Raw genomic sequence first — 12,037 nt, forward strand, 5'->3', positions numbered from 1 at the left:
TGGATAGGTCAATAATTCATAAAAACATTGATTTTGATTCAATATGTTTTGAGCAATGACTGTTTTAAAGGAAAAAAACAGCTTTGTTTTATTAGTCAACATTGCAACTTTTTCTAAATTACATTTCACCTGTAAGCTTTTTTTATTCCACTTTTGTTATGTTTTTGTTTTAATAGTATTTTTAGAATGTGCCGCGGGCCTTTAAAACATTAGCTGCTGGCCTCAAATGGCCCCCGGGCCACACTTTTGACACCCCTGCTATAGATGATGAAAAATTAAATCTGATAAGTCTACTGATAAAAAGCAGAGCCTGGCGACACATGCGCGTTTGTCATAACGCACAGTCAGCATTTCTGCTTCAGTAAACAATGACGGTGATGATGTCAGCAATGCGAGCGACACTTGCAAACTTGTCAGCCACTTCTCCAATAGACTCCTTTTGAACACTCCTCGCACATTAACACTTCAAAAGGCACATATTTTCCCCATTTGTTGACCTGCAAAGTATGTTTTTGGGGTAGAGGAGCCTGGTCGGGTGCTGGTTAGCTTGAAGCTAACAGCTAGCCTGTCTCCATCCTCGAACGATGTCGATCCAGCAGGAAATAAAAGTGAAGTTTCCATGGACTCTCAAAGACTAAAACAAGTAATTTACTGGAGACATGGCACAGGATGAAGTTAAAAAGTTTGACTTTACACTCACCTTAGTGTTTACCATAAATGATTTATTTTGACAGCCCCTCACTGTAAAGTTGTCCGAGTGCAAACTGAGGCAGTAATTGTGATTTGATAAAACTTTCGGCGAATCAAAATTTACGACCGATTAAGAACGCAATAAAAGGGGACGGAAATTTGACCCGGCAAATATAAACAAAACACAGGCGGAAAGCGATAATCGATAAAATAAAAAAAAAGACAAGCAAACTGGGCGCTAAAAATAAAAAAAATCAGCGTCCTGGTGACGCGCAGGCTTCCGGAATTGCGCATCCTTTCTGACTTCAATGCGTAAAAAGATACAAAAAGTGTGTTAACGCCAACACTGGTGTTTTTGCAGAAGGAAATAGAAACAAAAGCACACCTCTCATATTTAGTATCTATTCCCATGCTTTAATGATCAGCATGACAGTGCAGGCATTATTTGTGTAATACAGCAACAATATGGTTTGCCTTAAGGATCATTCAAGGCCACAAGCTGCTGGTGCATTAACTTAATTACACTAAAAGCAACATACTTATTTAAAAATAAGTAATAGAAGCCAACACTTTGGGAGTGCTAATTCCCTCTAGTGGTGTTTTACAACCTTTAGCAGACCTCTAGTTCTCGCTCTTGTTTCCTCACTCTCACCTCCCTTCCTCCTTCCTCCTTGTCTTGCTCCTTCTCCCTTTTCACACTTTGTTGCTGGGCTCTGGATCACTTTGCGAGTCGGGTGTGCGGTATATCGTATATTTTTCAAAGCCTGCAAGGTAAGCAATTTCTTTGATGGACAATTCCTATAGAAAAGCATCTTTATATTTAGTTTGTTGAAGTATTTCCCGAGTTTTTTTATTTTTATTATATAGCTTGGATCTGTGCCACATTTTGTCATTACCAAGGTGGATGCTATGTGTACCAAAGAGAACCAGTGCCAAGGGAATGTGCAGCCCTTTCGCAAATGCTTCTCAAAGAAAATCTTCCTCAACTGCTGCTTGGTGCGCCGCATCCTCGCCTGGGCTGCCCCAAAACCAAAAGGTACGATCAGCCGCAGTGTCTGATACCTCCTGCTGTCTGAAGCAGGGTCTCCTAAAACGTGTTAATTATCAAACTTTGTTGCCGAGCTCCACTCACACCTTATGACACAATTGATTTAGTGTTGCCTATCTGCCTATTATACAGTCCTCGATTGTTATCCTCTAGAAGGAGTTTGTTCAGGTGTTAGTCGTAGAAATCTGTGTAAAAACAAATTATGGTTTGAGTTGTTTTTTGTGCATTTTGCTATGAATAACATGTACATATTGAAGTTTTGATAGGCTGGTGGCGAGTGCTAATATTTACCCTATTACACATTTACTACACATTACTACACATTTAAATGACCGGAGTCTTACAGAATAGGCTCTATGATTTTCTTGCATCCTGTCATAATAAGCATGCATACCAGATTTTGGCCACACTTGGGGTCGGGGGTATTATTTGATTATCCTTTGGGTGGAAAACTTTGCTGCAGTGCTCCTCCCACAACTCAAATCTGAATTTGATTAGGACCGTCACTCGAAAATTTTTAATTTTGGGTTTGACTGTGTAAATTCTTTAGGAAGAGTTGGTTAATGTTTGATGCCTAAAAATTGTTGTAAACCTTGAAAAATAGCACCTGCAAATTGAAAGGGCCAACCATGTTTTAAGCCTGGAATATACTCTTGCATCGCGTAGTTTGCGTCACCCCCCCCCCCCCCCCGTTGACTAGATACTGTTTCCTTCCTGTGAAGTGACAACATCGACATCTTTGTCTACACTGGAACTAATCATTCACAATCAGCTTACTTTTAATGGAGGTATTACTTATAAACCAGATGAAAATACCTTCATGATGATGGACTATGCAACTTCTGAACGAGTCGCAGCAAAGGACGCTATTATTTACACTATTTGGCCGTTTGTGACACGGGACAAGAGAGCTATCATGTCCGCCTACAAAGCCCTTAAAAGAACATCCAAACACCTTCATTGAGGTTTTATATACATGATGTATATATGTAATAGATGGATTACATATATACATATACACTATTTAACCCATCTATGGGTTAAATAGTGTTTGCGGGCCTGGCTCGCAGGGTGTAGTGATGCGTCTAGTGCAGCATGCTAGAGAGACGTTGCATGTAGGGATGCATGTGACGCATAGCTCCTGCCGCTGACTGACCCAGCTGGGTAAAGGAAGCCGAGTGCGTAAGCCTTCCGAGGTCAGTACATAGCCTCTCCTTCACTAAGACCCCTCACCTTGCCTCCTCGTGGCAGCATACAGTATTTGGAGTCTCGCGACTTCAGGCTAAAAGGTAGGGGATCGACCCGCTGCCTTGCGGGTAAGTCCAGGAAGACAAGGGCTAGGGGAGCACACCCTGAGAGAAAAGCACCGTGATGGAGGCACACGTAGGCGGGCCACGACAGACTGAGGGTTCCGGCGGCCTCCTGCAGCTATGAAGAGGTGCTGGTTGTCCTGGGTTTCCCCCTTGCCACTAGGCTCCATCTCTTTGTGGCGAAGATAGTGCGGCTGGGAACTGTGCACCCCCAGAGGCACTTAAAACATATCACCGCACAGGTCTCTGCTTCTGACCTTGGTGGATCCAGAACAGCAATTGGATTCTGAAGCACAAAGTCTGACGGCGTCAGGATGTCTGATAACGGGGGCAGGTTAGAATGAACTGGGAGCTTCTAGTCAGATCCCTGCACGTCAGCGATACAGGGCTATAATGGTCGCTATCAGCTGGGAATTGAGTGGCAGCTGATTTCGGCAGACCCCTGTATGACTGAGCAGCCCTATTTAGGAGCCACACTGCTCACCCCAAAGTTGGGGGAAGGCCTAGAAAAGGTGGCCTAAACATTGCCCACTCTTCATACCCCGGGTAGGATACCGCACCTACCGGGACATTCCACTACCGCGGTCGAAAAACAAAAAATAAACAAGTTCCCCTGAAATTGGCTACATGGAACATTAGAACCCTCCTGGACAACAACCCTGACAGGCCGCAAAGAAGAACTGCGCTTGTTGCTGCTGAGCTCAGACGTTATGGTATTGACATCGCCGCCTTGAGTGAGACCAGACTTCTGGATGAGGGATCCCTAAAGGAAGAAGGCCAGGGTTATACATTTTTCTGGAAGGGTTACCCTACAGAAGGTCCGCATCACCATGGTGTTGGTTTGGCAATAAAAAACAGCCTGCTACCCAGTTTCACTGAAACACCTACCGGTATAAGTGAAAGACTCATGTCTGTCCGTATTCCCCTTGCAAAACACCGCTACGCAACTCTTCTCAGTGCCTATGCGCCAACTTTACCATCCGAGAATGAGGCAAAGGACCGTTTCTACCAGGAACTAGATGAGGCCCTACAGCGCATCCCTAGCAGTGACAAAATCCTCCTGCTTGGTGTTTTTAATGCCAGGGTGGGGAAAAACCACCTCATATGGAAAGGAGTGATTGGGAAGCACGGTATCGGGAAGGTCAACAGCAATGGCATGAGGCTACTCAGTCTCTGTGCTGAGCATGACCTGACAATCACCAACACAATCTTCCAACAGAAAAATAAACACAAGGCTTCCTGGATGCACCCACGATCCAAGCAATGGCATCTGCTGGATTACGTCATCGTGAGACGCAAGGACACCAAGGACGTGCACATCACCCGTGCAATGCGAGGTGCTGACTGCTGGACTGACCACCGCATGATTATCTCCAAGTTGCGAGCGTCAGTACGTCCCCCTGTTCGTCTCCGAAAAATTGGAAAGAAGCGGTTGGACTGTGCCCGGCTTGAAGCAGACGAGGCCCGGAACAGCCTTCGATCCTCCATTGCAGGGAAGCTCCAGGAAATCGACCCCTTCCTGAGCCCTGAAGGCAGTGGTGATGACAACTGGACCTGCCTTAGCTCAAAGCTCTATGAGGCTGCAGCCGAGTCTATTGGCTACCGCCGTAGGAGGCATCAGGACTGGTTCGACGAAAATTCAGAATCCATCAGAACCAAACTGGACACCATGCACAAGGCCCATAACGCAGCCCTGAACAACCCTACATCCGTCAGGCTAAAGCAGCACTGGAGAACATCAAGGAAGGAGGTACAGTCTGTTCTACGAAAACTGAAAAATGACTGGTGGACTGACAAGGCTCAAGAAATTGAACATTTTGCAGTGAAGAACGACATGCACAACTTCTATAATGCTGTGAAAACCATCCATGGCCCCAGGAACTCCTCTCTCTCACCGGTGAAGTCGGCTGATGGCTCAACCCTCATAAAGGACCAGAAACAAGTTGTGGATAGATGGGCGGAACACTTCCAGACACTTTTAAACCAACCTGCCACCCCTGATCTGGCAGTGCTGGATGAGCTGCCCAGCTACCCAACTATTGAAGAACTGGATCTTCCACCAACCTTCTCTGAAGTCCTGGCTGAAATTAGGTCACTTAAGAACAACAAGACCCCTGGCCCGGATGGCATCCCTGCAGAGATCCTTAAACAGGGAGGCTATCTCTGTACCAGAGCAATTTTCCATTATATTGCTGATATATGGAAGCGCGGAGCAGTCCCCCAGCAATGGCGGGATGCAAATGTTGTAACCATATATAAAGGGAAGGGTGAGAAGTCTGTCTGTGGCAATAGTAGAGGAATATCCCTCCTGTCTGCTGCCGGCAAGGTTCTAGCCAAAGTGATGCTGTCAAGACTCATACAGAGCATAACGGAACACCTGTTGCCTGAGTCTCAATGTGGCTTCAGGAAAAATCGCAGCACTGTGGATATGATCTTCACAACACGCCAGCTACAAGAGAAGTGTCGGGAACAACATCAAGATCTATACATGGCGTTTGTGGACCTATCAAAGGCTTTTGATACGGTCAACAGAGACTTGCTCTGGGCGGTCCTTCTCAGGGTTGGTTGCCCGCGGAAGTTTGTAAACATCCTGCAAAGTTTCCACGAGGGGATGATGGCTCAGGTGACAACAGGAGGACATGAGTCTAGGCCTTTCAAGGTATCCACAGGTGTCAGACAGGGCTGTGTGCTTGCACCTGTACTATTCAACATCTTCCTCATGAGTGTCACCTGGCTACTGCACAAAGAAGTTGAGGGAAGCAGTGGTGTGCTGGTGGATTACAGGTTGGATGGAAGCTTATTTAACATCAGAAGGCTGCAGGCGGCTACCAAGGTCAAAACTGTGAACATCGTGGAATTACAGTATGCTGATGATTGTGCCTTCGTGGCACATACATCAGAGGCTTTGCAGGCGACGTTAACAGCTGCTGTGAAGGCCTATAGTAGACTGGGTCCCACTGTGAACACTGTAAAGACGGAAGTACTGTGCCAGTGGAACTCCCCTCCGCCAACTCGACCACCATCACCTGTCTTTAACATCGATGACAAGCCCCTAGCAATAGTCCCAGACTTCAAATATCTTGGGAGCATCCTCTCCGAAAACTGCAGCATGGACAATGATGTTCAAAATCGAATCAGGTCTGCCTCAGCCTCCTTTGGTAGACTGCGTAAGAGGGTGTATGTGAACAAAGACCTCAGCATACGTACCAAGGTGGCAGTCTACCAAGCCATCTGTGTCTCCACACTATTATATGGCTGTGAAGCTTGGACCCTGTATCGCCGCCACATCCAACAGCTGGAGAACTTTCACATCAAGTGTCTCCAGCGGATCCTTGGGCTGACATGGCGTGATCGTGTACCACACACGGAAGTCCTGAGTAAAACTGGTACCAAGAGCATGGAGGCCACTTTTCTCCAGTACCAACTGCGATGGGCCGGCCACACCATCAGAATGTCAGTTGATAGACTTCCGCGACAACTGCTGTATGGTCAACTTCATCATGGCCAGAGATCTGCAGGTGGCCAAAAGCGGAGATATAAGGACCAACTGAAAATAACTCTCAAGAGGTGTGGAATACAGCACACACAGCTGGAAAGCTCTGCCTCAGATCGCCCTCTCTGGAGGCAACTCTGCCATGCAGGCCTTCAACATTTTGAAGAGGAGAGAAGCGCAGCGAGGGAAGGGAAACGCCAGAGGAGGAAGATGGGCCCTGCAGCCAAGACCACAACAAACACTAACTTCATATGCCCCCATTGCAATAGACCATGTGGCTCTCGTATTGGACTTTTTAGTCACCTCAAAACTCACCAATAGAAGAAGTGGAAGTCATCATCGGATACGATGGACTACCATAAGCAAGTAAGCAATATATGTAATGTAGTAGAGTGCACATTTATAATAATATTTACGTATTTTGCTCATTTAAAGCATACGCGGTGCATTAATTTCAAAAACGCTTTACGTTTTTTTTTTTTTTTCCTTTTATTACTTTTATTGCGCACTGCAGACTTTGAGAGCCAACAAACATAAAATATCACTTACTGTACAATGTCTGCTGTCATTAGGATGCCGACTGCTGGGATGTTCATATATTTTTATTTAGGTGAAGAATGTCTCATAATCCTCACAAAAACGGGGTGGGGAGGTGGGACCAAATGTCTTCGTGTTGTTCTGGCCATTTTCGGATCCTAAATGGTGGTCTAAAGTGTACTAACTTGTCGTGATACCTACTCAGATTTGTTCTGTCCAGGTGAGATACATTATTTATGATCGAGAATAAACTTACAGGGAGCGAGGAAGCAGCAGACCACTCGAAGATGTAAACATAAGAACACACGGTAGTGATCATGACCCCGCTTTATGTGTCATGTCTGTTCATGTTTTTGTTTTGGTCATGCGTCTGTTCATGTGTTTGTTTTGGCCATGTGTTTGTTTTTTGGACTCTTTTTAGTTCCTGGTTGCACTTCCTTGTTTGGTTTGGTTTCCATGGTCACCCATTAGTTTTCACCTGTCTTGTCACGCACCTGTTTCACGTTTCGAGTCACGCACCTGTTTTCACTGATCACGTCACTAATTAAATCTGTCTGTTTCTGTTGTTCGTCCTGGCGTCCTCACACATTCACACTCTGATGATCCATGCTGCTCTTTTTCATGTTTTTTCCTGCCAAGTAAGTTTTGTTTATTAAGACTGCAGTTAGTGTTGTTGTTTCTTTGTTCATAGTTTTTGTGCCCACGTGCATGTCTTTTGTTTCTTAGTCAAGTTGTATTTCCGCCTTTGTGCGCGCCATTTGTTTGCTTACTTTTTGTTGTAGTTTATTAGTGTTAAACAATAAATCATGTATTTAAATTCACGCCTTGCCCGCGCCAATTTTCCTTTGCCTTCCGGAGAAGCAAAACCCAAGAACCCAGTCATGACAGTAGGACGCCAGCAGAAGAGTTTCTCCGCAAAAAAATTGGACAATTTTGACGAGGCAACGTGGGAGGTCCTCCGCGCGATGGAGGAAGAGACGCTGCGTTATTCCTCCGGTAAGCGCAGAGACCTGATGTGGGGGCCAGATGGAAATCTGGTGCCATTGAGCTCCATTTGGTCCGAGGACGGCGCTGCGTCACCGCAGTCCCGGAAGCGCCGCTCCAGACCAAGGACATCAGGGAAGGCGAGCGGACAGCATGCGGCGCTGCCGCAGGCTCCTCCCACTCCGGGCGGAAGCAGGTTGCTGCCAGCTCCACAGCTCCAAAATGACATCACAGACCAGGATTTTTTTTTTCTGAACTCTTTTTCTTTTGATCATCCGCCTCCAACCAAAGACTCTAAAAACATGATAAGACATTACCAGGACATGTTTTTAGAAATCAGATCCTGTCAATCCAAGCCACCCAAATTCCATGCCCCGCCCCCCAGGACTCAAGCCACGCCTAAGTCACACATTTTTTTTTCACCCACAAGATCCCAGGTACAAGAAGAAAGACTTTTTGGACAGTTTGGAGGGGAAGATTCGGCCCCCCTCCTGACCCCCCTCCACCCACCCCAAAAGACGGTTCCAGACCGCAGGGAGCGCGTCTGGTATCCGCTCCTTGAGGGGGGGGCTAGGGCTGGGAGCTGTTCAGGTGGGGTCGCTCATCGTCACGCCAAGCCACAGCCTCCAGCACGACCACCACCACCAGTCTTTCGTCACGCCAAGCCACAGCCTCCAGCTCCACGCCAAGCGCCACCAGTCGCAGCTCCACGCCAAGCGCCGCCAGTCTCAGCTCCACGCCAAGCGCCGCCAGTCTCAGCTCCACGCCAAGCGCCGCCAGTCTCAGCTCCACGCCAAGCGCCGCCAGTCGCAGCTCCACGCCAAGCGCCGCCAGTCGCAGCTCCACGCCAAGCGCCGCCAGTCGCAGCTCCACGCCAAGCGCCGCCAGTCGCAGCTCCACGACGCCTAGCGCCGCCAGTCGCAGCTCCACGACGCTTAGCGCCGCCAGTCGCAGCTCCACGACGCCTAGCGCCACCAGTCGCAGCTCCACGACGCCTAGCGCCGCCAGTCGCAGCTCCACGACGCCTAGCGCCGCCAGTCGCAGCTCCACGACGCCTAGCGCCGCCAGTCGCAGCTCCACGACGCCTAGCGCCGCCAGTCGCAGCTCCACGACGCCTAGCGCCGCCAGTCGCAGCTCCACGACGCCAAGCGCCGCCAGTCGCAGCTCCACGACGCCAAGCGCCGCCAGTCGCAGCTCCACGACGCCAAGCGCCGCCAGTCGCAGCTCCACGACGCCAAGCGGCCAAGACCAAGCTTCGCCGCCCGAAGTGCCACGCCAAGCTTCGCTGCCTGCTTCGTCTGCTGCACCCGCACCTGCGTCATCTGCAGCTTCCACGCCTGCAATGACGACGACGCGCCTGCCTCCTTGTCTGCCACGGTTGTGGCCACTACCTGGTCGTCCGCCACGCCAAGTGCGCCCAGCGCTTCGTCGGCCACGCATGTGGCCCTTCCCAGGTCGCCCACCTCGCCAGTGGCGGCGCCGTTCCACTCGCCGCCGCCACATGACTATGCCTCGGTGGATTCGGGGCCACTTGGCCTGGCGACCCACCGCCATGTCCCCCTCCCGCCCTCCCATGACTCTTGATCCTGTTTTTTGGACATCTGGGATCTGTCCGTAAGGGGGGGGTTCTGTCATGTCTGTTCATGTTTTTGTTTTGGTCATGCGTCTGTTCATGTGTTTGTTTTGGCCATGTGTTTGTTTTTTGGACTCTTTTTAGTTCCTGGTTGCACTTCCTTGTTAGGTTTGGTTTCCATGGTCACCCATTAGTTTTCACCTGTCTTGTCACGCACCTGTTTCACGTTTCGAGTCACGCACCTGTTTTCACTGATCACGTCACTAATTAAATCTGTCTGTTTCTGTTGTTCGTCCTGGCGTCCTCACACATTCACACTCTGATGATCCATGCTGCTCTTTTTCATGTTTTTTCCTGCCAAGTAAGTTTTGTTTATTAAGACCGCAGTTAGTGTTGTTTCTTTGTTCATAGTTTTTGTGCCCACTTGCATGTCTTTTGTTTCTTAGTCAAGTTGTATTTCCGCCTTTGTGCGCGCCATTTTTTTGCTTACTTTTTGTTGTAGTTTATTGGTGTTAAACAATAAATCATGTATTTAAATTCACGCCTTGCCCGTGCCAATTTTCCTTTGCCTTCCGGAGAAGCAAAACCCAAGATCCCAGTCATGACATTAAGTAGTTTGCCGCGTTAGCGCTTCTAACAATATGACTATCCATCCATCCATTTTTTACCGCTTGTCCCTTACGGCAGTGGTCCCCAACCACCGGGCCGCGGATCGATGATTGGTACCGGGCCGCACAAGAAATAAAAAATTTTATTTTTAGTTTTTATTAAATCAACATAAAAAACACAAGATACACTTACAATTAGTGCACCAACCCAAAAAAACCTCCCTCCCCCATTTACACTCATTCGCACAAAAGGGTTGTTTCTTTCTGTTATTAATATTTATGGTTCCTACATTATATATCAATACAGTCAGCAGGGATACAGTCCGTAAGCACACATGATTGTATTTTTTTATGACAAAAAAAAAAAAACCCGCCTCCCCGGTCCGTGGGACAAATTTTCAAGCGTTGACCGGTCCGCAGTTACAAAAAGGTTGGGGACCATTGCCTTACGGGGTCGCCGGGGGCGCTGGAGCCTATCTCGGCTGCATTCGGGCGGAAGGCGGGGTAAATGATAAATGGGTTATACTTGTATAGCGCTTTTCTACCTTCAAGGTACTCAAAGCGCTTTGACAGTATTTCCACATTTACACATTCACACACTGATGGCGGGAGCTGCCATGCAAGGCGCTAACCAGCAGCCATCAGAGGCAAAGGGTGAAGTGTCTTGCCCAAGGACACAACGGACGTGACTAGGAAGGTAGAAGGTGGGAATTGAACCCCAGTAACCAGCAACACTCCGATTGCTGGCACAGCCACTCTACCAACTTCGCCACGCCGTCGACAAGTCGCCACCTCATCGCAGGGCCAAAACAGAATACTTTGTTAATATTTAAATCATGAAAGGTAAATGGAATACTGCTGGTTATTGGATTTTATGAGCGTAATAGAGGAGCTCCTATTGGCACAATGGATGAAAACCTGCTCCAAAGTGCTCTTGAACTCAGACTTTGGCGACTGTTCATCTTTCAGCTGGACAACAACCCTTAGCACACAGCCAACAGATCAAAGGAATGGCTTTAGAACAACTCTGTAAATATCCTTAAGTGGCCCAACCGTTGTGGCTTGTGCAGCCCTTTGAGACACTCGTGATTTAGGGCTATATAAATAATCTTTGATTGATTGAACCAGAGCCCAGACTTAAATCCGATTGAACATCTCTGGAGAGATCTGAACGTGGCTGTGCGCCGACGCTTCCCTTGCTACCTGATGGAGCTTGGGGTGCTGCAAAGAGGAATGGGCAAAACTGCCCAAAGATAGGTGTGCCAAGCTTGTGGCATCCTATTGAAAACAACTTATGGCTGTAATTGCTGCCAAAGGTGCATCAACAAAGTATTGAGCAAAGGTTGTGATTTCTTATACATTTGCAAAAAGCTCCCAAAAAAAGTGTTTTTAAATTTGTCATTGGGGTATTTGTAGAATTTTGAGGACATTTAACTTATTCCATTTTGGAATAAGGCTATAACACAACAAAATGTGGAAAAAGTTCAGCGCTGTGAATACTTTAAAGATACACTGTACATACCTCTTCCTTTACAAGTACCTTTTTGGCATTTGGAATCTTTCCTGGTGAAACGGCAAATTTATATGGTGTGAGTGCTCTAACAGTCTGTTAAGTAATGTGCTTAGACTGCAAAGCATCATTTGCACTGTGTAAGGATTACATCAATTTCCCTGATGGTTTTTAATCAAAGTATGATAATGGGAACTTCCCTGGAGTAATTGGCTGGGTTGATGGAAACAGAGATTTAAACCCTCAATCTCCTGACTGTGCAGCCAACATGATACCCACTCGGC

At 47.6% G+C, this 12,037-nt stretch overlaps 1 protein-coding gene across 1 annotated transcript in view; it reads left to right on the forward strand.

Annotated features, from left to right (window-relative positions):
• Window positions 1–7,386, forward strand: part of si:dkey-172j4.3 (diacylglycerol kinase delta) — a 106,327-nt gene extending 98,941 nt beyond the window's left edge. The window contains exons 32-33 of the mRNA XM_062065917.1: window positions 1,591–1,726; window positions 7,337–7,386. Of these exons, the coding sequence (XP_061921901.1) occupies window positions 1,591–1,726; window positions 7,337–7,371 (171 nt within the window). The 3' untranslated portion in view covers window positions 7,372–7,386. The remainder of the gene's footprint in view (window positions 1–1,590; window positions 1,727–7,336) is intronic.
• Window positions 7,387–12,037: the final 4,651 nt, after the last annotated feature.

The sequence above is a fragment of the Entelurus aequoreus genome, linkage group LG12, assembly GCF_033978785.1.
Source record: "Entelurus aequoreus isolate RoL-2023_Sb linkage group LG12, RoL_Eaeq_v1.1, whole genome shotgun sequence".
NCBI classification, from domain to species: Eukaryota; Metazoa; Chordata; class Actinopteri; order Syngnathiformes; family Syngnathidae; genus Entelurus; species Entelurus aequoreus.